This window comes from Acanthochromis polyacanthus, chromosome 14 (genome assembly GCF_021347895.1).
Source record: "Acanthochromis polyacanthus isolate Apoly-LR-REF ecotype Palm Island chromosome 14, KAUST_Apoly_ChrSc, whole genome shotgun sequence".
NCBI lineage: Eukaryota > Metazoa > Chordata > Actinopteri > Pomacentridae > Acanthochromis > Acanthochromis polyacanthus.
The window spans coordinates 33663496-33690523 of record NC_067126.1 but is presented as its reverse complement, the minus strand read 5'-3'; the positions used below and the strand labels follow the sequence as shown (position 1 = coordinate 33690523).

The 27028-nt window shown below is 42.7% G+C and overlaps 1 protein-coding gene across 1 annotated transcript in view; it reads right to left on the bottom strand.

Annotated features, from left to right (window-relative positions):
• igsf3 (immunoglobulin superfamily, member 3) overlaps window positions 1–27028 on the bottom strand; it is a 72917-nt gene that overhangs the window by 22384 nt on the left and 23505 nt on the right. Inside the window, exons 3-4 of the mRNA XM_022203750.2 lie at window positions 7871–8290; window positions 3381–3767 (exon numbers count right to left, since the gene is read on the bottom strand). Of these exons, the coding sequence (XP_022059442.2) occupies window positions 3381–3767; window positions 7871–8290 (807 nt within the window). The remainder of the gene's footprint in view (window positions 1–3380; window positions 3768–7870; window positions 8291–27028) is intronic.

The window sequence follows — 27028 nt, the reverse complement described above, 5'->3', positions numbered from 1 at the left end:
CATGAATAATTTAAAACAATGATAAATAATCAAATGCAGCAGAAAAAAATACAAGACTGAGACTTTCATTACTGATCTGTCAAATATTCAGACTGTCAGGGCTGAAACCTCTGATGAAATGTTATTTTAAGAATCCTCACATCTCTGATTAGAAGTTTTTTGTTGTTAAATATTTAAAGATTAAATCAGTTCACTGCTAATACACAACCCACTTGAACTGTGATGTACATTATGTAGGTTATGTTCAATAATCTGAATCTATTTAGCCTCTTTGATTCAAAAGCATCACCACTAACCACACAGCATGTCTTCCGTTACCAAAATAAACCTTGGAAATCAGACAAAAAAAAAAATCTCTTCAATGCACAAAAAAAGATGGCTTTCTATTAAATGTCACAGTGTTGACAGAACATCTAAACCAATCGGCTGTCAGATCAGGTGAGATGCCAGGTGTTTCCCATCATGCCCTGAGGCTGTGCAGTCACTAGACAACAGCTGGGGTGCCTGGCTTCAAAAGCCGTTCCCGCCTTGATCTCATGATGTCATCGTGACGTCAGAACATGTCGAGATCAAGTCAGACAGCAATGTGATCACCCTGAGTCGAGTCTATGCAGGTCTGGCTCACCTCAAATGACTGTTTTGTCTGCCTGTCAGCAGGATTATGTAAAAATATCCTGTTGAATTTCATGAAACTTGGACAGTTGGAACATGTGCAAGGGAAGAACCTCATAAATTTTAGAGCAAATCTGGATCACTTTATTTAAAATTTCAAGATAGGGCATCAGCTTTGGTGGAGAACTGTGCTCTCCAAGTGCATTTCCAGTTTTTAAAGTTATGAGTGGCACTTGAAATGTCTGCGGTCAAAAAGGTTTTTCACTTTTGAAAAAGAGATTTCAAAACATGTTTTCTCTTTGGCATTATGAGTTATTGAGTGTAGAGAGAAAAAAGGTGCAAATTGGCAGCTATATCCATTTAAATTTAAACCTACAACAGTACAAAAAATATATATAAAAGGATCTAGATGCTTTTTTGTTGTCGTTTTTTAAATCCTCTGTATATTTGAGATACAACACGAGAAGACAGGTGGGGAAGGAGTCACAAAAAGTTCCCAAAAACCTCAGCTCCTTCTCATGCTAAATCCAAGAGACAACAAGGATTACACTTTCTGTGTCAAAACATTCAGAGAGTAGAGGAGGCCAGGGGCAATAAAACAAATCGCTGAGCCTTCTCCCGGGAGTATAACACAGTCCTGTACAAAGGCTGTGCATGTGTGTTTGCATGCTTGCAGTTGTGCAGAGAAGAATGTGAGTGAAAAGTAGTGCAGTTTTGTAACTGGCCTTGGGCACATCAGAGTGACAGCCAGAGAAGAGACACTGGTGAGTTTGTGTGTGTTGGAAGAAGACTGTCTTTCTGAACCCCGTGAAGCTTGTTCACAGTCCACATACGCACAGAAAAGAAGGCTCAAATCACAGGGCTCCGCGGCACTTCAGAAGGGAAGGATAAAAGTCTTTACCGACTCTTTGGTTCTGTTTTTCTGCTTTATCTAGACTCACATCACTTCAGTGCCCATCACACATCATGAAGCTTTGGTTGACCCTTAAGCTCTCTTCCCCTTGTGGGGTCAGTGCTGCTGTTCTCTTGGGGGGTGTGGCTTAAGATTTCTCACTTTTTTTTTGTTAAACTCCCCTCAGGCCAAGCTCTGCTGCTTCTCTCTCAGCTCACCGGCCCTCATAATAAGCATGAGCTCTCTGTGAATATGGAATAAGCTCGCTTCTTTCCTTACATCACACTCAAACGAACAAAGGGGAAAATCCTTCATTCTTTTCCCTTCCTTTGTCTTTAATGGCAACAGTTCCGTGGCTTTTCCACAGCTAGGAAAATATCATATTCTGTCACTTTTCACACTAAGACTTCAAGAGAGGATTGTTAGACAGTTATACATGTACATACATCCATCTTCTCTTGAAATTGCACAGCTTCTGACCAACTTTTCCTTGAACTTTTTAAAAAATTGCCTCTATATTTTTCACACACCCTCTTCTTTCCTCCCTACCTTTGCTCTGTCCTTTCTGTCTGTATGATAAAGACTCAGTTTGGCAAGTAAGGTCTCTCTCTTTCTCATTGCAAAGGTAAACTCATCCATCAACACTTATTTGTCAGAAGTGTTTACCCCCGTTTTTCATTCGCTGTCACCTCTGTCTGCCTCTGACTCAACAACTCCAACCCCTGTCGCAACCTATTACTAATTCTTACCCAATTCCACCAATTAGATGAAGCACACCTCCAAATCTTGTGTGTGTGTGTGTGTAGGATAGAGAAAGCAGGGATTAGAGGACAGTTTGTGCATGAAACATATGCTGCGTGACCACTACTGCTGTGTTTCGCGGAAGTTCTCCCCCAATAACCATGGCTATTATCTTGTGTAAACCCTATAAACATCCTTTATAGGGCATTAAGGTCTTTTGTTGGAAAAACAAAACCTCCCATACAGAGTTATTCCCTTGAGACTGCTGCAGGCTCTGGGCCATTGTTTGAGCTGATTTAGCAGGGGGGTGCAGAGCGGTCAGAATAAGGTAGCATTGGCTGCTTGAGAGGAGATACTGCTCAGTGGTTATTATGCTTTATTATGCTGGGAGCAGCTGGCTCCATACACTGTTTCAGTCTAGAGAGACCTGGAAGTACAGAGCAGAGAGACGAGGGAGAGCAGCATGTGACCCAAATGCTATGACTGAGAGGAAGAAAAGTCTCAGTGACAGATTAAGGAATTGTGAACAAGGTTTTGAAGGTTTCACTGTATATTTCTATCAGTCTGTGGAAAGCCTGACACAGCCCCTACTGGCCAGCCCTGCTGAACCCAGATGAAGAGGTCGGCCCCAGCAGAGCACATTAATTTAGCCTGGGGAACCACTTAGAGGGCCCAGGAGAGCTGGACGCCATTCTCTGCTCCTTTTCTTTCTCCACACTTTCATTTCATGGCTGTTAGCTCAGCCTCCTTCAGTTTGGACTCCTCTGCTCTCCATTATCCTACTATAGTGTTACCCCCCCCTCCAAACCAAGGAAACGGGAAGGGCCATAATGCTGCATTACCAATCCTTAGCAATCCACTCAAACAGAAAATACATCAGGAATACGAGCTGCATTATACGCTCCCCTCTTACTCACAGCTAACAATAGAGGCTGTGCTGCTATCTGTTATAGGCCACTCTGGGAGAGATAGAGGGGAGGGAGACAGAAAGGCTGGAGAGGAACACAGCATGACATTCCACATGGCCTTATGAAGATAAAACTGCCATTATGAAAAGCTCATCATTCTTAGTGTAATTGACAACTAAGGACAGGACAACTATGGCTAGCGGCCTCGTGAACAGATTATTACTCACTGAGTGACTGGACTGTGATTTGGACATTGCGCGACCTCTTGCTGCGGTCTATGAAGTCTCCCGTGGGTGTCTTCTCCCGCTCCGTGACGCGACAGATATACTTCCCGGCATCTTCGGCGCGCAAGTGCTGCAGTTTGAGCAGGTGCACGTTGGCGCTCTCCTTGCGCACGGTCATGTGGCCAGCCGCTTCACGGGCAATATAATCGGGGCCCAGGACAGGCACGGCACTGGGGCCCACCACGGCCACCGGTGAGCTGCTGAAGACCCACGACACCGAGAAGAAACGCTCGGGGACATTCTGCGCCTCAATGGTGCAGCGAAGCTCCAGCGGCTCACCGGCCGTGAAGGACCGTCGCTCCGTGCTCACCTGGATGCTGAAGTCCCGGTCTGAACAAAAGGAAAACAAAGGGAACATCAGGGTTAAAGACAAGTATTCTATCACAGCAGAGAACACACAAAACCACTGTATACTTCATGAGATTTTTAAATAAAGCAGCACAGTAGATAAGTGTGTAGGTGTTTGAGGTGAAGGTGATGTTTTTAACATTCCTAAACAACGTCCCTCTGATGTCTAAAACAAGACAAATGTCTAAATGTGGGCTACAACTGAAATGCAAAACACTGCTGCATTTTCTTAATACAGTTTGGTATGCTGAGCCTGCATGCTGAGAGGGAGGAAGAGCGTGAGGGGGGTGGTAGATGTGGGGTCTGAGATGGCAAGAGATGGGTGGGGGCAATAAAATAGCATCAACTGAGGCTTAGGAGAGAGCAGAAACTAGAAAAGGTCGAGGTCACACGGTGCACCACTCCAGTAAAACGGTGATCTTTCAGACAGCCTTGCTCTCTCTCCCCCCTTGGTTTCACCTCTGCAATAAAAAAAAAAAACACATCTAATTAAAATTCTCTTCAGCTGTCTCAGATGGAGTCAGGCGCTCTCTCCTTCTACCGCACAGTCTGAGACAACAGAAAGAGTAAACACTGCAAGCGCTGGTGCTTTTTGGCCAAATTACGCTTGTCGTGTGCACGTGTTGTCGTGCTTGAATGCGCGTGTGTGTCCGGTTTTTATTTGTTATATTAACTTGCAGATGATGAGCGGGGATATGTGTCGGAGACAGCTGCTTTGTAGCTCTGTGAGGTAGTAGCCCCCAGCTGTAATTACAAAGACTTTAAACGGGATTCCTGAGAAACACACTCATGTGGAAAGTTCAAAGCCTGCCTCTGGTGTGGGGCTCATTATGCAGGGGAGCATTATGACGGGAGGGCAGGGAATCATTGGTTACACATACACAAACGCTTAAATGCACCCCACATACAGTAGCATACCGATATGTGAAATGGAATTCTAAATGCCTTTATTAAAAAACTGGAGCCTTTCCCAGCTAACCTCAGGTTAACACACACATACAGGAAGTTATTCACACTCACATTTACACCTGCAGCCAAATAATATCCACCAATTAACTGAACAATGCCTGTCTTTGGACTGTAGGTGGAAGATTGAGCATCCAGAGAAACACTACACAAGCACAGGGAGAGCATGCAAACCCGACAGTAAAGACCCCAACCAGCCAGCAGGTTTGAATCCAGAGGTGTACCACCCTGCATAATTTAAATGATTGTACATATGTTGTATATATTGTGTTTTTCTCTAAAAGTGAAACATCCTTAAATAAAAAATACAATTTTTTTTCACATTTATTGCCATGCAGCATAAACAAGATAAAACAGTCAAGCTCAGACAATGTTTTATGTGGTACATCTAATACTACACCTGCTGCACCAAAATACACAAAAGTAACAAAAGACAAGACTAAAGGCTGCAGTTAAGATCCTGTAGTGTTATTTAGAATAGAATAGAATATGCTTTATTGCCATTATACAGTGTATACCAACATTTAAGGTGTGATTATACAGGAATAATTTACATATCATGGATTACACCCTACAAAAATTACATACAATCCTAATTCACTTGACTATAAAACATATTAAAGCTGAGACTCTACTGTGGTTCAAACCTTTTGGTGTTTTGAAGTTTAACTGGACTAATTTAGAGCTATGTTTTACTGTATCTAATGCATTTCATTGTTGTATTTTAAGTGCAACAGTGGAGAGGAGCGACCTCAAGCAGAACCAGGCACAGGGAGGGCGGCCATCTGCCCCGACTGGTTGGGGTCAGGGAGAAACAGCAGAAACAAACAGACAACAAACAAGAGAACATCAACACGACAAATACACTGCAGATCAGATCCGTCATGATTCCTTGCAGAAGTAAACACATGCACATGACAGCGCAATCGTGAAAAGAATAGCCTACAGGTGCCAAAATGAATGACATATTGCTTGCCGTGAGTACAACATCACAGCAGGACCGCGAGGCATTGTGCTGTGACATTTGAATGTGATCAGCTGTGGAGGGAAAAAAGTGGCATGAGCCGATTAGATGAGCTTTGGTCACCAGTCAGCACAGTGCTCTATTATTAAGAGCATTTTTACAGGCATATAATTCAACATAGGGGTATACCAGTTTGAATGGAGTTGCTTATCCAACATGTGTTAATGGATAGGTGTAATTAGAAGGAAAATGCAATTAGCACGAGTAGGAAAAGAGGTAGCAGAAAGAAAGAATGCAGTGATGAGACGTGGTTGGTGAAAATGAGAGGTGATGTGAGAGCAGGAAACAAGGGAGCAGGTGAGAGAAAGGAGAAATAAAGAGAAATATGGTACAAAACAGAGTGAGAGGTACATTAGGATTCTGTCTGTTGCTCCTCTCTCTCTGATGCCGGCTGTGGGTAATTAGCTAGTGATGGGGCTGTCTTGAGATCCACTCCATCTTTTATAATAGGAGTCTAATGGAGAGGATTCGCCCTCTCCCTTCTAAATTCTTCCTCTGCGCTCTCTGTCAAATATGCACTTGGACAGGTAGAATGTCAGATACAGCAGCTCAGCCTAAAGGCATGCATGGTGAGCTCTCATTATGTAACAAGTACACAAAAAACAAATCAAAATGAATTTGCACACATACTGGAGTATGAGCATTCACACCCACAGATGCACTGTGCAGCACAACTGCTTTTTATTCTCTTTGTCACGCAACAATACCTCCATCCATTATAGATTACAGCGAAGACAGAGAGTGACAAAGGGTGTTGAGAGGGGAGCTCTTGGTGTCTTTTGTCTCCTCCCTGAAGTCGCAGGAACTCATCTGACAAACCTGCTTCAGATCTGAGTTCCCACTCTCCTCCTCATCCATGCAACGCTATCTGGAGAACCATCAAGTCGCTTTGGTCCAGAGCGGATCTGATGCTTAATGGAGAAAGGCAAAACGATTTCACTTTGAAGTGATTTACTGGCATGAGACACTCGCCACTGTGTGCTTCCTTGGTAATTGAGCTAATGTCAAAGCAGTTTATCACCCATCTCCGAGGCCCTTTCTTGGAAGCATACAAAGAGATTCTTTATGCATGTGGAACACAGCACAGTGGACGTGGATGTGATGGGGTCGAGTCGGGTGGGAAGCTATAAGTACATGTGAGGAATCGTAAAGCTGCCTTTGTTTCTGGTCCATCTGGTCTGTAGGTTGACGGCTTATTAGATCATTATCATATGAGACACAGTCCTTTGCCCCGACGCACTCTTGTTTTCTCCCACACACTTCCATCATGCAGCTCTTGTTACTCACTCTCATCCCGAAGCCACCCCCCACTTCCCTTTACTCACCGTCCCTCAGGTGGTAGCTCCCTTCCTCCCTTCCATTAGGGAATCTTTTCCTTCAGACTTGGCATTTAACCAGCATGAATTCTCTTGCTAATGCACTCTAGCGCAATGTACGCCGGCGTGACTGTGGGTGAGAAGAGACTGAAAAACCCATTTCTGGCTTCTGAACCCTGGGCCACTTGTTGCCTGGGGAAGTTGTTTATGCAGAAGCCATAGGTCTCTCTTGTCGAGCACCCATGCTATTTTGTTGCTGGTTAAATGTATTCTTGGATGTGCTTGTAATGTTGCCCATCAAACAGACACAAATACAAAAGTAGGGAGTCTGTGGAGATTTAGTTAAGCCCTTTTTAGTAAGCTAATGAGCTTAGCGTGTGATACTGATCAGCAATCAGAGGAACCCGGCCCACATGCAGGCGTGTGTGCCTGTCAAAAGGACAGCAGGGATCCAGACCAACGTCTTTACCCTCCCTATCCCTCCCTCTTCTTCTTTCCCACAGACTCTCTTCCTTTCACTCTGTGGCTGTGGCTCAGAAGGCCACACTAATTATAGGGTTGGGGTCCAACTCTTTGCATCCACGTGTCTAGGTTTCCTTGTGCAAGGCCATGAACCCCAAGTTGCTCCCTAAGTGCAGCGCCTTGCATAGTAGGTCCATTCATGCACATGCACTCACAAAGCGCTGAATGAATGCCAAATGAGAGGCTAATTGTAAAGCGCTTTGTCTGTTACGGTAAAAAAGCGCTACATAAGTGCAGTCCATTTACCATTCACTCACCAGTAGGCTGAATACGGAGCTGAGTCTTGTCGCTCTGCTTGCGGGTCATGGCGAACCAGCTTCCGTCTGGGTCCTGAATCCACTCAGCAGCCTGGCAGTAGAGCAGTCCCTGGTCGACTGGCTGCAGCTTGTGAATGGTTAGCCTGTAGGCTGTAGCGCTGGTTTTGTCCAGCCTGAGGTCCCCCGCTGCCATCCTCTGCCGATATGGTCCCCCAGAGCGCAAAACAAAGTCCCTTGACAAAGTGACCAACTCCTGAGGTGCAGCGGTCGCATCCTCTGGGGACCGCAGGTACCAACCGACCGACAGGTGAGTGTGGTGAATCGTGGTCCGAGACACCTCGCAGGTAAGCTGTAACGTGTCGCCCTCCACTTTGGACAGAGTCTGAGCTGGAGCTGTCACCGTCAACGAGTCAGCGATGACTGCGGAAATAAACAGAAGAAGAAGAACAAGGAAGATTATTATTCAGAGTCTGGATATGTGCAGATTTATATGTTAGAATGACTCATTCCAGAAAAGTGATATCGTGTTCCTAAAATAGCAAATGAATTTTCTACTGCTCTAAAAAAACTTCAATATCATGTAATGTGAAATATGAAGCGACAGTCACAGCTAAACAGACTTTTGCATCATGTTCCTCTTCTGGACGTGAAAATAAACAAGCTTTTTGCTGTAAAGGGTTAATAATCTGATTTGCTCCCAGGAAATAGCGTGAGGAAAAAGTGTTAATGAAACCAAGCTTTTGTCGTGAGGTCACTGCCCTCTATTTCCTCTTCCATACATGACATTCACATGTCACTATGTGTTGATGGCATTTCATCTATCTCGTGCAGCCAGATGCCTCCAGAGACCCCTCTGGCACTTCTGTCAGACTCATTATATCCCATATGGTTTGCTATAGCAAACACAACACAATGTCGTCTAATGGCAACACTCCATCTCACTAAACTTTTCAACCATTTTTTGATCACGCATACTAAATATACAGACAGCAAGATAAAATTACTGTAATAAATTCAGCCCAATCCTTCTATCTACAATACAGCTGAGAATAAAGGACTTAATTTAAGCCAGATGGTTGAAAACAACAGAGATGAGAGAGGGGGACAGCCAAGTGCAAGGAAGCAAAACAGACATCAAGTTGTGATTATTTCAGACAGCAGACTAGAAACAGTAAACACAATGACAGAAATAAACATGTATAGCTTTTATTAGGAACCTGTATTTGCCACAGGAGTATTTTTGGATGTGCATCAGGACATCACTCTATATGCATGTGTGTGTGGGAGAGAGAGAGAAAAAGTGAGGAGTGGATTTAAAATCCAAAGAGTTAATGCATTTCTGATAACCAAATGGAAGAAAAGTCATGAGGTCGGGATGCCACACAGGGCTGCACTACTGTAAAGGTTAAGAGCCACTGATTTAAGCTAGGCTGGGATAAAATTAATTTAGCAAATAACGCAGATAGAAGCTTTCTTGAATTGCAATGTGTTGACTGCGAGCGTTCTTTAAAGCCAGAAAATTACAGCGCATTGTGTGAGTTTATGCTGGTGGAGTGCTTTGTCAAGAAGTTTGGCTATTGAGACTCATAACGGGGACGTATTACGCTCATTTCCCGCTCTATATTTTTATTTCGGGACTCCCCTACAGTAGATTCACTGTTTAAAAAAACCCTTTATTTGTCTCATTCTGCCCATTGTGCAGCCTCTCGGTTGAGCCTCTGCGTGAAAACAGGCAATATTAGCTGCCTTTTGCTGTGAAGCCCTCCTTCCTAAAAAATTGACTCTCCTCTGATTAGCCAATTTCCGGAAGCCGGCTGAGGACAATTTCTAGTGTTTATAACCAACGCTCATGCTGATGTGGAGGTTCCTAAGAAAATTATAAACCAACAAATCCATTCGTGATTGAAAAAGGCAATTTCTAAAATCCTCCCGTACATGTTTGAGCGAACACAGAAACAGAGATTACATCAGAACAGGTCTATCAGATAAATATTCCCTTTTCTGTCTATTGAGTCACATAATGGTGGGTCAACTATTTCAATTGTAAGTTGAATATGGATAAAAATTCTACACACACCTCTGTTAATGGGTGCATGTGTGGAAACAGTAACATGTAAGGAAACGGGTCACACAGGAAACAACCGGACTGTTTCTTTATTTGGAAGAACATGAAATGCCAAAAATAACACTCCTGGATTATTTTGAAGGTATGCAAGTACCTGCTTACATGCATGAACAGACACCAAACTTGTGTCTTTCTTGTGTGCGCCCATGTGCCCGTACGAAAACATGAGCAAAATTTCAATATGGATGGGAAAAGAGAAACAGACATCACTAATGAAACAAACGGGGGAACAAAGACGGAGAGATCAGAGAAAAAATATTGAGGAGGCGGAGAGAAGAGGCTTGACATCTGGTTATGGGAGTTTAACAAGGCACTCAAAGGGAGAAACAACGATAAAACAAAAGTGGCAGGAAAAGACGGCAACTAATCAGGTGGGTCAGACTCAGTGGCACTTTAATAAGAAGCTACATTTTTGGAGGTATATGAACTAAATTCAGGCAGAAATAAACAGCTTTCTGCAATAGTTTGCAGCTTTCTTGAAAACAAAACTGACAAGGTCTGATTGAATATGACCTCTAATGCACTTCTCAATTACCTTGAGTGCTTGAAAAACTGTCTAGTGGCAAGAGATGCAAATGGTAGTCATGGGCAGCAATAAAACCATCCTGCTGATATATTTGTTTGTGGGTTGCATGATAAAACGACTAACATGGGAATCTTACTGAGCCTGGTGTTTATTATCAAATGCTTTATTTATAACAGATTTAGGCCGAGCGCTTGGCTGTACCGGTTGAAAGTGCTGGACTGTAATTTCTCAACGTTAACATTTACTAACTTTCAGATTCGCTCGAAGACTGTTCTAAGATTTGGGTTATATGAATGAATAATTCTGAATGATTAAATAAAGAAACTAAATTCTTAACTGAATTTATGTTTTACAGATATGAGGAGTATTTTTTATGTTAAGTTCACTGCTTTGAAAATCAGTGTGAGATTTCGGATACACATCCCATGCTGATATATCCTCACTAGTCACTGATTTTACCTATATTACCAAGCCCTTTGTGGCAAATGCAACTTACTCTCAGCCTAATGTCTTGTACAATTAGGTGTTCCCCCTAAAAAAACCCCAAAAAACACTCATTATTTTCAGTACATGTGCCAAAGTCCAATTCTGCCCTTCGTGAACCTGTTGTTACCAAGTCCTCTCCCTCTCACACTCAACAATGACTGAACAGCAGCCCCGCATAGGCATGCTGTTACCACAACAACACACCTACGCTACAACCTGCCGTTGCCACAGCAACCCTCCCACATGATGCTGAGGGCCCTTTGAGAACAGTCAGGAGTTACTATAACAACCGCACCCACCAACACCAACCCGATTCTGAAACTGACTCACGTTCCCTCTGTAGACACACCTATCGAGGGGGAACACAGCGAGCTGCTTCTCCGTGTCAACTTCGCCTGCTTCTTACAGAGATATTTAACACTTTGACTCCATCTCGAGTCCCCCGGCCCAATCGGATCCCTGCACAAACATACTGTACGTCGGGAGGACATAACCAATCAGATAACACCAGCCAATCTCAGCCTTTCCAAGGGTTCGGGCGGAGGTTGTAAACACACTGAGATCCTCCAATAGCCCCAGTGACCTCAATCTGGGAAGGATTAAGAACAGCATGAGATGGCATTCTCTGGCACACACACAAACACACACTCATGTTCATCACTTGTGAGGACACTGTACTGAATCATTTCTTCTGCTGCGGGCCTAATTACAACCACTACAGTCTATTTGCTTTGTTTTTTCTTGCAGTCAACAAAAATCACAGAAAAAGACCAAAGCCAACAATGGACTTATCCTCCGACTAAGTGTAGCCAAAGTGTGGTCAGGCTTGAGCAAGTATCTTATGTTGTAAACAGAAGCATATTTACTTCTTTTCACTTCAAACTGAGATAAGAGCCTCAGCTGTTGTCCAGAGACTATTAAAAACACATCAGTGTACTTGACGGCACGTTTCTTAATGACAATGAACACAGGCACTGTAATTTATTTTAATTGACTCTGAGACCTGCAAAGATAACAAGAAAAACACTCAGAGAGTGCGGTACTCCACCAAGGCTGCTCAGTCGTACAATTTATGACGGATAAGTCTCGATAAGTCCGCAGTGGTCAACTTGTAGTAGGATCGCAATCATATCATCATCAGCAGGCAGATGATGTAGCATTCACTTGTTGTCATAGCTACAGTGACACTATCGCACAATGACATAGAAATCTTTAACAAATCCATGGATCCAGACTATAAGACACATCACTGCCAAAATCTAGTCAGTTGGTCCTTGTGTCATTTCTGATCTTCCCTGAAAATTTCAACCAAATCCGTTATTCCATTTTTGAGTAATGTTGCACACAAACACACAAACGTATGCTGATCATCACACAACTGATAACTTAGAAACTCACAGAGGGAAGATTTCACAAAGAAACACCAATTATAGCTTAGACCTAAATAATACTCAGACTTCAGACAGATGTTTATGTGTAACTGGTTCTTGACTATCTAGAGCCACTATACTGTGAATTATGGGCAAAACAGAACTCCTTATGGATCAGGTATAAAGGATAATAAAATTTCAAATTGAGCAAAAAATGGCATATTGATAAAAACCTATTAAAGACCTGATTTGGAAAGCAGTGTTATTACCACTGTCTAATGTAAAGACATAGTATTAGTTAGAATAAAAGCAGTTTTTAAAAAAATGATAAAAGAAGGACTATATTAAAAGCTTGGAGACACCATGGAAATGACCCTGATGATAAAAAGGGACATAATCGACCATTCAGAATGTCTCATTGTGAATCTGTTTCAAATTATGTATCAATGCACTGCTGAAAGTAGTGCCTCATACAAATACTACTTACACAGATTTGAATAATATTTAGAAAGTACCTACAGTACCAAGATGTTTTTTTAAAAGTACATTTTACATTTGTGTTACGATTTCTGTCTTCATTAAGAATGAATGGACTTATAGCTGGGTGACAGAATAAGAGGGCAGTGAAGGACAGAAAAAGACACTTCATGGGATTTTTCGACAAGAAAAAGGATAAAGTCTTGACTTTTAACCCTTACCTAATCTAAAAACTATGGTTTAACTGTAACAGAAGTTGTAAAAATAACATTAGTGCCACAAATTAACAGAATGTTGTTCCTATATTATGATTAATACAAACAAATACACAAGCAAACAAGCACATTAAAATAAGCTAATGGCAAATGTCAGTATCTCCGGAGATTTTAATGAACTTATTTAGCTTCCTTCACTAATCCTGGCAAAGCTTCCAGAGCGCTGAAGTTGAAAATATCTCCTCTCATTGCATTTTTTGTCTAGAAAATATCTTTAAAACATGTAACATCATAGCTACCGGTAGTGATTTTACTTTACTGCAAAAAACTCTGCATGTTTTCACTGCAACTCAGTCTTCATTATCATAAAAAATCAACTACTGAAGATCTTTATGAAAGATTTCAGATGATTCTCCTCATTTTGTATAACATTTACAGAGACTGCAATCTCAAAATGCTAGCGATTAAAGCATTTTTCTCCAGTGAATAAGGTAATCTTTCACATTTCCAGATCGGGCTTCTCATGTGTGGATGTGAAGAAAAGCATTCCTGTGTTATTCTGCTTTTTTTTTTGACTGACACAGGAGCCGTCAATCCTCTATAAATCTTTAAAACTACTCTCTTCCTGCTCTACCTCATCTGCAATTTTTGCTTTCATCTCCCTCCATTCCTGATCTTCCCCTACTCTTTCAGCCCTGTGAAGTGAGTGACGGTTGTCATCCCTCAAGCTGGCCTTTTAAGTCCAGTCGCACAGGGATAGAAGTGTGGGGGACACAAGGACACGACAACGGAGGAAAAGGGATTTTTGGAAAGATGACACGAGGAGAAGATGATAATTTATTAAGTCTGATCTGTACACTTTGCATGAATCCAAACTTTTCATTTTTTATTTTTTTTTTACATCCATCTCTGGTGTGTGAGATAGATGTTAGAGGTACAGAAGCAGCACAGATTCCTTTCAGGGAAAAAGAAGCAACAGAACATCAAATAGTGCTGTTTGTTTGTAGCTTCAGCAGTTTCACGTATGAGTGATTTTGGATTTGTTTTTTTTTTTTAAAAGATGGAACAAATACAGCAGATAGTAAAGATCCAACACTCCAACACTTTCTGCTCTCTGAAGTTTGTTTTTTTCATGGGAGAGGATGACTACTGGACAAATTGCAGTGATTCACATTGCCCTCTGGATGTTACCACTGCTACAAACGTTCAGGCTAACAAAAGCATCCTCTCTCTGTCAGCATGAATGTACACACACAGACGTCAGTCGCTGGACATCTCACTCTAAACCACAGGCATTAATAAGCAACTGTGACATCTTCAGCTTTTTCCGGGAAAGCTGTCCACATGAGGCTAAGATTAGAGAATTGACATTTTGACCGGAAGGTGGCCAGTTAAGGCCCTGAACCCGCAGGATAAAAATCACACTGGGGTTGTACTGGGAAGCTCCCATTCAACATTGAATTAGTGATGCTGGGTGATAAGGCCTGGCTCACTGTTGTCATTACAGTTCATGTTGGACGGGGTTGAATCAGGGCTGCATGCCAGTCACGTTGTCCCACATCAGACCTGTAAATCCTTACTTCTGGGCCCCACTTTCTATGCGAGAGCATTGCCACGAATAACCCCCATAACACCAATTCCAAAACTTGGAAGCACATTATTGTTGAAAATGTCACCGCATGCTGCAAGATAATTGAAGCCAGCGGCCTAAGCCCCGAGCAAGAAGACAAGTAAAGCAAACAAAGTAAGGACAAGCATGTCCACAAACTTTTGGCCTCATACTGTATGCCATTCGCAGTACTACTGCCAAGCACTGCAGATGTTGAGCCACAGCTGAAGTGGTTACCATTTTTCAGCGGCTAATGGCCTTAAGTGTCTGTTTGTGTGTGTGTGTTGCTGCAAAGCAAATGGACATTTGGCAGAGCCAGCAGGGTAATTATTGTTAATTACTCTGTGAAACTAAGAATACTGCTGAGAGGAAAACAGAGTGAGTGGGCGATCTTCAGCTCCACTTCATGCGAGTCCAGTCTCATCACTGAGCAGACGTCACTTGCTGACCCAGGATGCCTCCAACACATGCAGGCATACTGGGTGAGGAAGCAACACAAAGATAAATACAGAAACTGTGCCTACACCTGTCTTTCGCACTCTTATTATCCAATATCGTGCCGATTCACATCCTCCACTCCTTTGTTCTTCTCTGCGTGAGCTGTTGATGAGTCAGAATGAGGGATGAAGTGGTTCAACTGGGAAACTGGGAGAGAGGAGAGAGGAGGGGAAAGCGGGAGGAAGAGGAAAGATGGTGAGGATGAAGAGGAAATAGAAGAAAGGACCAAAGATGAACAAAGGGGCAGTGCTCTTTCGTAGCAGCCACACGTACCCAAAAGTACACCAACTCCTTCTGATTCCAAGCCAGGATGTAAAAAAACAAAAAAAAAACGCCCTCTTTCAGATAGATTATTATTATTCCGTTTGTAGCCTATATATAGATAGTGTACTTGTCAGTCTTTATTCAGCACCCTAAATTCATGCACACACTAACACAAATCTGCCAGACAACACACAGAGCGAACACTTTCTCAAGAGACCGGGAAATCAAGCGGGTTTACAAACCACTGTGAGCAACTAGTAAAGCAAACTGTGATGACTCAGGTTTACACACTATTCCCAAGAGGCAGCGCCGATAACAAGGACACGATACGGAGTAAAACGGGGGGAAAAAAAAGGGCAAACCAAGGACTGTGACTTAGAGCCAGAGAAGAGAGACATGTGGGAGCTAACAGACACGAACGAGGTGAGTGGGGGAAAAAAAGAAGGCGGCAAGAGATGAAGGCTGCCGTTTGGGGATCTGGATCCACAGCAGGGGGTACATCCATAATACAACACACGCAGATGATCAGATAAGCCCTGCACCTAATTGAATCTAAGCTACAGAACACAACGCCTTCTGCCCAATCTGTTTTCTGAGTTTCGCCGTTTTTTTGCATATGTTATGCAATAAAGGCGTAAAAATCATCTCAGAACATTTGTTAATATAGCATTTATGTGCTAAGATGGTTTTAATAGGAGGACCTGCTGGGTCTTTTTGTTGTTTTTTTCCCCTAAACCCACGACATACAGAATGCAGAGATCGTGTGTTTCTATTTACTGAAATGAAATGCTGCTGTGCTCACTGTCAGAGGAGGCATTGGTGCATCAGTATTGCTAGCAGTAATTCACCATAAATTAGGTCCCGTGTTGACCACAGCCTTGAAAAAGTTAAAGGAACAGAAAGTATGGAGAAGAAACGGGCGGAAAACAGCAAAAATATAAAATGATTATGAGCTCTGCACAGCTGCTACAACGGCAGAATTCTTATCAAGAATTAACCCCACAAAAATAATCCTGAAACCAATGAGTCCTTGATTTCAGAACAAGGATGACAAACTCATACATGAACATTTCCAGCCAGCAACTGTCAACCTGCCTGATAAAATGGCAACTGATGCCTGCAGATCTTATCAGCGGCAGTCAAGCAGCAACGACCACAGCTTCAGGCTTGCTCTTTATGTGCAAAGCTCGATGCTGGCTCAAAAAAAAAAAAAAAAAAAAAAAAGCACCCGTTTGATGATTACCTAGCTATAGTTCGTCAATCCAGCATTTATCCAATGCTCAAAATAAACACCAACTAATTGAGTGACATTTTTAAAAGACACAATTGAATTAACACAATAATCCAAAACTAATTACTAAAGGTTCTGACTGTAGCCTTTTTGGTGATAGTAGGGGTGCTGTTGATGCCGTAGGACACATGGAGAAAACCAACGAGAAACAAAAACGCCATGTTCAATAGTCTGCAGTTGGATGGTTCTGTGGATTCAGAGCTATTTGTAACCAGCCAACAACTCTCGCTTTGGAAACCACTCAAATATTTGACAAAATTAATTTCCTGGTCAGAGGCATGGATGGTTTTCACTTCATCAAATAAGCACATAATGAGTAAATATTTCATTAACAAAGCATTCATGCAAGGCAGCAAAGAAACAGAACTCATGACTTTATTTTACTAACACATAATTTCTGTATCGAATTCTCAGCACAGAATTTCTTTGAATAATCAAATAATAGTCATAAAAATATGCCAATCTCTTTTCTAAAATATTAGTTTCCCTTTGCAGATGAATGCAACCATGCAGAGTCAAAACCCTATTAGTCTTGATTTTACTGTATCTCTGCGTTGAATGCTAGCCTCTGCCGTCACGTTTCTTGTGTGTGTTCACCATCAGCTGTCTGTCAAATAAAAGCAAAAATGCAAAAAAGGTACCAGAGAGGATTAAAGTCATGCCAGAGGTGTCACTCTCTTTTACAGTAAAAACTAAGAACTCAGTCCCCAAGGACCATTGTGAAGTCATCGCCATGCAAATAAGGAAAACCAAACTTTAATTTTTTTTTTGCATTAACTGAAATCTGTAAGTAAACAGAATTAAGTGAGAACAGGCTTAATGTAAAGTTTTCCTGTCATAGCCGAGTATGTGCAGAGCAAACACAATTAGCGCAAACAAACCAGTACTGTAAACTGGCAAATTTCATAAAAGCAAGCTAAAGCAAATTAGTCAATAATTAGGTATTTTAAATGAGGCACTGCGAGCTGAATGTCTCGCTCTATCTCGACCGATCAAAGACTTCCACACTGTCTTATTATATCACACCACATCCAATCTTCTAAAAATGTGAAGCGAGATGAAACAGATATGGGTTTGGGGGGGAGAGAAGAGGCTGAAAAGGGTGAGAGGATATGAGAGATCTTACAGATGCTGTTATGAGATTTTCAGTGAGGAGCTGTGAGGTCTCCTGCCAACGGAACATCACTTTCGGTGGGTGTGCGAGAGTAGGTGTGTGCTGTAGCAGAGGTCGCAATGACTGAAAGGAAAAGGTCTCTTCATTTAATAAAGAGGTCTCTCAAGCATTCTTTTCTATCTCCTTACACTGTCGTTCGTACTCAGGCTCTGTCCCATTTTTCTCCTCAGGAGTCTCTCCTCACTCGAGTCTTTTTTCCATCTATGCAGCGCCGCCTCCCATCCATGTCCTCTCTCTCTCACACTATCTGGCGAGTTTCATTTTTGTCAGACGAGCTGCTTGTCAGCTCCTAATTATCACTTATTCTGTTGTTATCAGCATCTCTTCTCTCCCAGCTTGTCCTTTTTATGATTAGAATACAGGAAGGCACAGTTTTTAGAATACCGATCCCTCTTTAACTCTACATATCAGTCAGACAGTGACCTTGTTGCAACTTTTTTTGGTATACTAGAGTTCTAGTAGTGACTTAAGGAGCAGTATGTTCTTAGTGTGAATATAAGTGTGTGTCAGAGGCCCAGAGAGAAACAGAGACAGACCCCTGTGGCCATTATGACTCATTATACCTGAAGGTAGAAGGAGTTGGGCAGTCTCTCTTTCTCTCCTCTCCAAACCCACTGATAGTCAAGCTTGAGGGAGCAGCTGCTCTCTGACACACAGAGATGAGTATAAGTGACTGAGGTATTCCCCTCTGCTCACCCAAACATCTCCTCCAGAGCTGTGACTCAGCTGCACTGGGTCACTGAATCACACAGAGTCCGGAGGGGTGAGCTGCTTATTAACACAAAATTTCAGAAAAAAAACATACAGTAGCTTAATAACAGAGTTTAGTGGCACAGGATATCATTTAACTCCCATGTGCCGGATTGCAAAACACACGAATGTAGCTAACTGTGTCGCAGTATCTGACTTTAATGCATGTTTTGAAACCGTTTCATCCTAATGAACCCTTATTTTTGAGCTTCCACTGAGGGTGGCAAAAGAAGTTCAAGAAGAAAAACAAGACGTCAGAGTCCTTTTCATCTATAAATTCAATAAGGAGTAAACGGAACATTGAGCCTGTGCGTGATAACATCTAATCGCTGAAGTTTAGCAAATTATTTTCCTAAAACAGGCCTAAAGATCTTCAAATTAACAATTGATTGCATCACAATATACAATCCCAATAAGTGTCCCCGAAAAAAAAATTGCACTCCCATCATCTCTAAAGGACATTCTAGCTTTATTTTTATATACCGGTATATATTCACAGCTATAGTCTTTTAGACGTTCACTCTCTGCAGTGGACCATTTTTCTATTCTTTTTTCAGTTCCTTGCTTTCCACAGCTTCCTTTGCAGCAGCAGTATGCAGCCACTTTCTGCTAAAAGCTCAGCTACTACATTACCTACCAAGCACTAGCCAGCAGAAAAAAAACATAATTGGTGACAAGCTGGGGAATACAAGTGAACAAGGGTTTGAAGGACGGTAAAATAGAGCTAAAAGGAGAATGAAAACTGGGAGGAACGCCTACCAATTTGACACTTTATGTTGTTGCTTTCTTCACAAATTACATAGTTTTTGTCATTAATGCCAACTCTTTCCCAGAAAATCACATTTCCAACAAGAAAACTAAGGGATAGAGAAAATACAGCAATGAAAATAATGATGACAAATATATTTAAAAATGTGTATTCACCACTGTGTTTCACCACTTTGTTTGTATGGGTTTTTTAAGCGTGCGTCCACACATTTCTCAGTGAGAAGGAGCGCTATAACAAAAGCAAAAAAGTGGGAGAAGAAAAGAAAAGAAAGATGGGCAGTGAGTGAAGGAGTGGGCTTTGTTATTGTAGCAGGAGAATGGTGACGTGGAGTTAAAAGGCTGAATGTTGCGATAAGAGAGGGATCCGCGGTGAGAAGAAGCTTTCAAATATGAGACGCTGTTTACACAAAGGCAGAAGAGAGGGATTTAACACTAACTAAGAGGTGCAAACATACATGGGCACGCGAGCACGTACGTATACACACTGTGACACTACCTCTCACTGAGGTGCAGCCAGGAAATGAGCCTGAGTGAGTGTGTTGGGAAGATGGAGAGTAAGCGAGAGATTAAAAGGCAAGGCGTGAGAGGAGGGGTAGTCTGAAGAGAGGTGGGAGTATGAAAGACAAATCTTCCTAAGAGCATTTTGAGAAGAGCTGTGTGCAAAGCTATCGTTGACTGAAATCCGTTAGAGCATCAAAGATTTGCTCATCATGCCTAAACACATGAAATATTCCTTCCACTGCCCCCTCCCACCCACCCACCCAATCCACTATCACCATCCCCATTCTTTCTCTTTCTAATATTTCTCTTCATCTTTCCACATCTAAACTATCCATCTTTCCATCTGCCACATGCTTCCTTTGGTATCTTCCATCTGCTCGTGTATCTAAATAACACGAATTAAAGCAAACGCTCTGTGTGAAGACAGAAACACATACAGACTTCGCTCCTGTGTGGGTTTGTTTGTCTTCTCCGTTGGTACTGTCCTGGAGGTTGTTAGCACATGTGCAGGGTTTCGCTCCGACTGCCAACATCAGCACAAAAACACATCCCAGACTCATTACTGCTTCTACACACACACACAAACACACACACACACACACACACACAAACACGCAGACGCTGCCATGCAATATCCCCATCTACCTACAGGCACACATGATTGCACGCAAGCACAGGGACACACCGAGTGCAATCACTCACACACACCTTCCCACTTGTGCACTATAAACAGCATTTATCAAGTATATTATGATTGTAATATTACTGGAGGTGCAAGTATTAAAACTAATAAGCTCTATCCCTGTGCTGCACTTACTGTCTCTCCAGCACTTTTTCCCCCCTCTCTCTATAACCCTTACAGGAGCTCCCACCATCTCCATTCATCTCTCCCTCCATCGTCGTTCCAGCCCCAGATGGTAAAGCACTGTGACCAATTAAAGACTTCCCTGAGGATAGAACCAGTTATAGCCCCAGCCATCTGACCATTTCTGCGGGCTAGCGAGTGTGTGCGTGCGTGCGTATAAACCTTACAGAACATATCAATGTGTTTTAATCAGAGTACAAAGGCTCGCTTTCTGGCCCTAAAAAAAAAAAGAAAAAAAGGTGCATTGGCATTCAAACCCGGGAATAGTTATCTGAAAAAAAACACACACAAACAGTGACCAGATCTGGAGTATCACTTCATCAAAGCGAGCAGAAAGCAGAGGTTGAGTGTGAGGCGGACCAGAGGTGTGGAGCCTTAGCAACTGTACATGTGTTGTGCTGGTGTATGACAAACAAGAGTGTCTGAGGGGGAGGAGAGCAGAGTGTGGCTGAGGGAGGTGGACAGTGCTCAATCACCAGGCATCCATCCAGCAGGGCAGCAGATGAGGGAGCAACTGTCTGTCTGAGCTGCCAACACTGAAGGGAATTAGGCATATGCCAACCCCACCCCAGCCCCCTCGCTTTCTCTCTCCCTCCCTCACACACACACTCGTACAAACACACTTCTCTCTACCCACATCCCAAGGTGGACGCCCTGGCACCCGGGCACAGGTGGCAGCATATGTCGGACGTCTGCCTCCCAGTCAACTGAGAGGGGAGAAACCGGTCATGGCTCTGTCCGTTTGTCTGTGTACAACATTACACAAAGGGAGTCCTTACCAAAGCTTTTAGATATTTGCCAGTGTGTGTGTTTGTGTGTGTGTGTAGTGTTGGAATCTCGACAGTAGATTTTAGATAGTGGCGAGTCCCTGAGATGGATCTTGAGGGCCATCAGCTTGCTTGTCTTGAGTTTAGCCTCCCAGGCGTCTCCACTTATACTTTCCAATTCTACACCAGCACTCAAAAACAGCCTGCAGCTGGCTCTACAGCTCTGCAGCCCACACTCAAATCCATTACATCAGACGTTTTAACTAAATCTCAGTTTCCCATTGCAAATAATGAAGCTGTGATTAGCATGCTAATGAGGTGGGTGTGATGCTAATCTTTAAACTGGTATCGGAGAAAGACACCTACTTGTTACATGCGTTGCACAAGATGTCAATAAGGACGGACTGGAGCAACTCTCCCGTCTTGAAATGAGGGAAAGTATTGCTGCACCTAACAACTGTACTCTGTGGAATAGTGCCTCAGGCCACACCAGTGATTACAGTTGGGGGTGGTCTGTGGAGACACTCCAAAACACTACCTGTATGATGTTAGTTCGTTTCCACTACATTCCAGTTTGGACACAGAACTTGTGCAAGCAAATAAAACACCATACAGCACTGTAAACTATACTTACAGTATTACTGTACTATCCCTGCTGACTTGAAGAAGCTGTAAGGAGATCATATTGACGTTTACTACAACATGTTCATGACGCACTGCCATTTGATTAACTTGACAGATATCAAACATCATCTGCTGCCTCGTATGCCGCCTGCTCGTCCTTCCCCGCTCTTGATGCTACGTAACAATCATCATGCTGGCACGGCCAAATGGAGTGCAGCTTATGTGCTTGAGTCCATAGCCAGCTGTGTTGCACAAACGAATGCATCACTGCCAACCACCAGTTGGCACTGCGTGAAGAATCATTTGAATGGATGCATTTACTCCCCAACAATGCCAGTACTCCACCTCTCCAAGTGCAGGATGTATATCTCTGAAAAGGGCGCATGTCTCAGCATCGCTAATGTGTCTGTAAATACCTTAATAACCTGCTATGAGTGAGGACATGAGTGCTGGTGTCCTCATACATATGAATGGGTGCAAATGGATTCGGATGGCTGTCTGTGTCCGTGTCAGAAAAGGTTATCAGATGTCGAGCTTAAACCAGGGGAAAAAAAACCCCAAAAAACTCCTGCCCCCCTTGTGCTCAGATAAGGCTTCAAAGCAACCACAAACATCAAACAATGCGGCAGTCGACCAAGTGTCCTGGACCACACTCACAACCATATGACCGCTCGAGGCTATTACACTGCAAGTTCCAGTCTTTACCAACACACATTTTAACATTTTGAATACAAACACTCTTTAGCACATCCATTCACATCCATATTCATGCCGAATTCATATTCAAACTGTGGCTGTGCTCTGTTAATCTCGCAGAGACGAGGCAGCAGGCCCCCGAGGGTTAGCACGCAGCTAAGCTAATCAAATCACCCAGAGGAGCAGTGGCACATCTTTAGTCCATTATATAAACAATAATAAACATATACGCTCAACACACAGCGGCATATGCGCACACACGTCGATGTGCATTTTGTTATTTGTAGTTTGTTAACACATTAAATCCTTTCTCATTAGCCTAACTCTGTAGCGTGGGTGATGAGCTAAATGCAGAGCATCTCTGATACCATTTATATTTTCATAAGGGTAACAGACAAAATTTGCAAGGCAGTATGTATGCTTGAAAGTCTGTCTTTAAGCTACGAGAGCATTTAGGTTTATGTTTAACACTAATAGCTTCATAATTGGCTCATTACACTCTTTAGCAGTAGTAGCAGGCAGGGAATAAATGTTGTCCAGAGGTCATAACAGGTAGGGTGGGTCCCCCGTATCCAAGACTTGATCCAGGGCCTTAGTTAGACCAGGTAGATACCAGTGATTATAATCACTGCAGGACAAAAATGTGGTTTTGAATTTGAATTGAGAGCGCGAGAAAATGATGCACAAGAGGACTCTTGATTGAGGCTGCTCGTCCACCAAATGGATTTCATGCTGCTGCCAACATCAGTGTTTATTCTTTGAAAAAATAACTTTGGATTAGGTTTGAAAGTGTATCTATGGCTGAGAGGTATCTACAGGTTACTTTTTAACTTTGGTCTAAACATTTGGACCTGTGAAGATCTGTTGTCTTACGAATTTGGCCCTCTGACTCCCAATTTGTCCAAACTGACTGTCTGTTCAGTGTCTCAGAGTCACTGTAAGTTTCAGTCCATAACATCCACACTGATACATCTTACTCTTGTGTTACAGTAATTCCCAGCATTCACACTACTCTAGCATTTTGGGACATCTAAAATGAGACTTTTGAAACTGCTGCTGACCCCGTTTTAATTAGAAAACTCCAGGATTACATTTTTACCAGCCTGGGCATAAACGATGATGCAGACACGGACATTCATTTCCTGTCTTATCAGTCAGTACATATCTTTGTCTGATTTGTCACATCCCTATCACATGACCTTTTTCTGGAGAAAAACAAAGCTATCAGATTGACTATAAGTGGTAATTTCAACATGGATAAAAAATTACAGGCATTACTTTAACATTTCATCGCGCTACTACTATCTACATGCACAGGGACAAGCTATTATTTGAGCAATTCATGTTATCAGCCCTGCATGGAGCCGCGGTTTTGAATAAAGCTGGGAAAAACCACTGCCTTGTGGGTCAATTTTATCAACGAAGCTGTGATTTCTAAGAAACGGCTAGAAAATATTCAAATATCCCAATTGGCCCTGATACGTGTCCTCAGGTGGACAAAGAATAATTCTGACACAGTGCTTAAACACCTGCCTAGAGAGAGATCATTTTCATTTTTAAGAGCATTTAAATATATCAGGGAGCCAGGTGTGATTTTTTGATGAGACTTCACATCTCCAAATCTAAGTTGAGTGTTGACCATGAGATTGATGTAAGAGTATCACATTTGGAATAGATTTTATTCTACCCAGCTACTGACTACACTTAATTTACACATGTGTATAGAGTACAGTGCAGCTTGTCCTTGAGGACTACAGAGCACCAAGGTGTCTGTTCTGCCCTGTTCAGTGCCATTTTATTCACAGTGCTACATGTTCTAATCAGCAGTTGTATTGTCTAACACAGTGATCTGCAGGGTTGTTAAAGTCCTCTAAGTGATGTTCAGTAGAAAACGTGTGCTCCAATGGGAACACTACAGCACCGTCCCTCTCAGACTCAATTATGGGTGCGACATCTGTCCTGACTGACAGCTCACTACAGTGTGTGACTGTGACTGTGTTTGTGTTTCCAGAGTGTGTACATGCACGCCTCTGTGTATGGTGGCTCAGAGTGGTAGTAATGTTATTGAGCAGGAATCCCTGTCTGCTAAAGTAGATGAGATGTGCAAGGAAATGGCAAGCCAGACACAGCGATAAAATCTCTTTCCATTTGGAGTCCTGCCTGGTCCGCAGCTTAGAGCGCGTTTGTGTATACGCACACACACACACACATCTTTCTCTATTTGTGAGGACACTCATAAACATAATGTACTGCCTAGTCCCTTCCTCTAAGTTACCAACTAAATGCCTGACACAACCTTTTTGCTCTCCTCAACTTTATCATAACCTTACCCTAGAACCATGTTCGACCCTTAGAAGCCCTCTGACGCTATGACGACTTGATGCTGTTTAACTCAAATTTGCCCAACCAAAGATAGGAAGATGCCTATACATCCACACACACAAACTGCAGAAAAGAAAATTAAATTATAACAGACACAGAGGTGATTGTAAGGCCAGACAGAGCGAAGGCAGAAAAATATAAGTGTTGCTGCATCGAAAGACGTAAGAGAAAAAAAATGCTCCAGCCACAATCAGTCCTGTGCTTCCAATCAATACCAAGAGACACCAAGATACAACTTTGCTTGTCTATTCATCTACACTTTCTCTACTTTTCTCACGATACATTTCTTTGTCAACACAAAGCTTCATCCTTAAATTTTCGTTTAAAAAGATCCCTATCTTTTACATTTTGCTTCCCATTCCTCCTTCCCTGTCTTCATTCAGTCACTGGTTTCCTCCACAATCTTGCGCTTCAATCGCTCTCGTGCATTTCTCCTGTGATAAAGTTCAATGAACAGCTGTATTGACAAAACCATATACCTGCAAGACCGACATCGGGCCGAGGAGGGGGAAGAGGAATCGAATCTGGAGTGAGCAGGATTCAGATGGAGAGACAGCATGAAGAAGAGGAAAATGGAGGGGCGGGGTCTCCGTGTCACCCAGTGTAAGAGATAGAATGTGAGATGACATCTCTCCATTCGGTCTATCTCATTAAGTGAAGTAGAGGAGTGCAGCTTGGCAGCGTCAACTCCCTCATGAAAAGAAAGGCAGGGGAGACACACAAATCAGACACAATCGCGATGCTGAGCTCAGCAGAAGCGTGATTCAGCTGCTCTGACTGGGTATGTATGTTTAGCAGTGCACCGTCTGAGCCGTGCAAAGAAAAACCAACACCACTGTTCCCTGCCCCTTTTCATGAACACTTACACATGAAGGTTGCACGTGTGCAGAAAGACACAGATAGAAAAGATAACTGCATTTTGACCTTGCTAGGCATTGTGTTGCTGCGTAAACAGATTCTAGCTTACAGTTGGGCCAAATTTTCATCTGGTGAATGCAGAAAGAATAGAAAATATAGGCTATAAATATCATGCAAATCAATAGTGTGACTGGAGAAATGTGGTATTTTGCCGTGGCTTGTTCTAAAAACGACTTGCCCAACAGTTTCCTTTTTCCTTAATTGAAATTCCTGGGTCTCATCTCTAGCCTTTTTCCTCTTCCTTTCTTTCTCAGTCTCCTCAATTTGTGCTGGCTAATTGCATTTAGAACTTGTATGGCGGTTAGTAACTGTATTAACCTTAGGAGTCACATCAGGCAGGGACTATTTAAAATGCACCCCTATAGCGCCAGTTGTATTGTGGGTAATGCCTCGGGGAGGTGTAACCAATCACATTGGAGTGAGAGGAAGAGCTCATCATTTATTGGTCACACACTCTATTCAGCATCGCTCCACTACCCATTTCCAATACTGCCGCTTCTGTCCCCATTCCTCTCTTTTCCAATTTCCTCATCTCTGCCTGTTCACACCATCCATCTCACTTTCTTTTATTCAACACCACTTGCTACCAAACTTCTTTTTTTCCCCTAGTGTCACACATCTGAAGACGGACATTTTCGTCCTCTCATCCAGGGGCAGCAAATAACAGAGAGGAGGGAGAATGTATTTGTTTCAAAATTTAACAAGGCTTTGGCTCTCCAGCTTTATTACTGTATTACTACAGGACAGGGAATAGAGGACTGCTGCCAAATGCGGAGGCTAGATTCTGTGTTTCTGCCAGAAGAATGACTCCTATGGTGTTTTCTGTGACAGTGAGGGTATATGGGGGCTTCA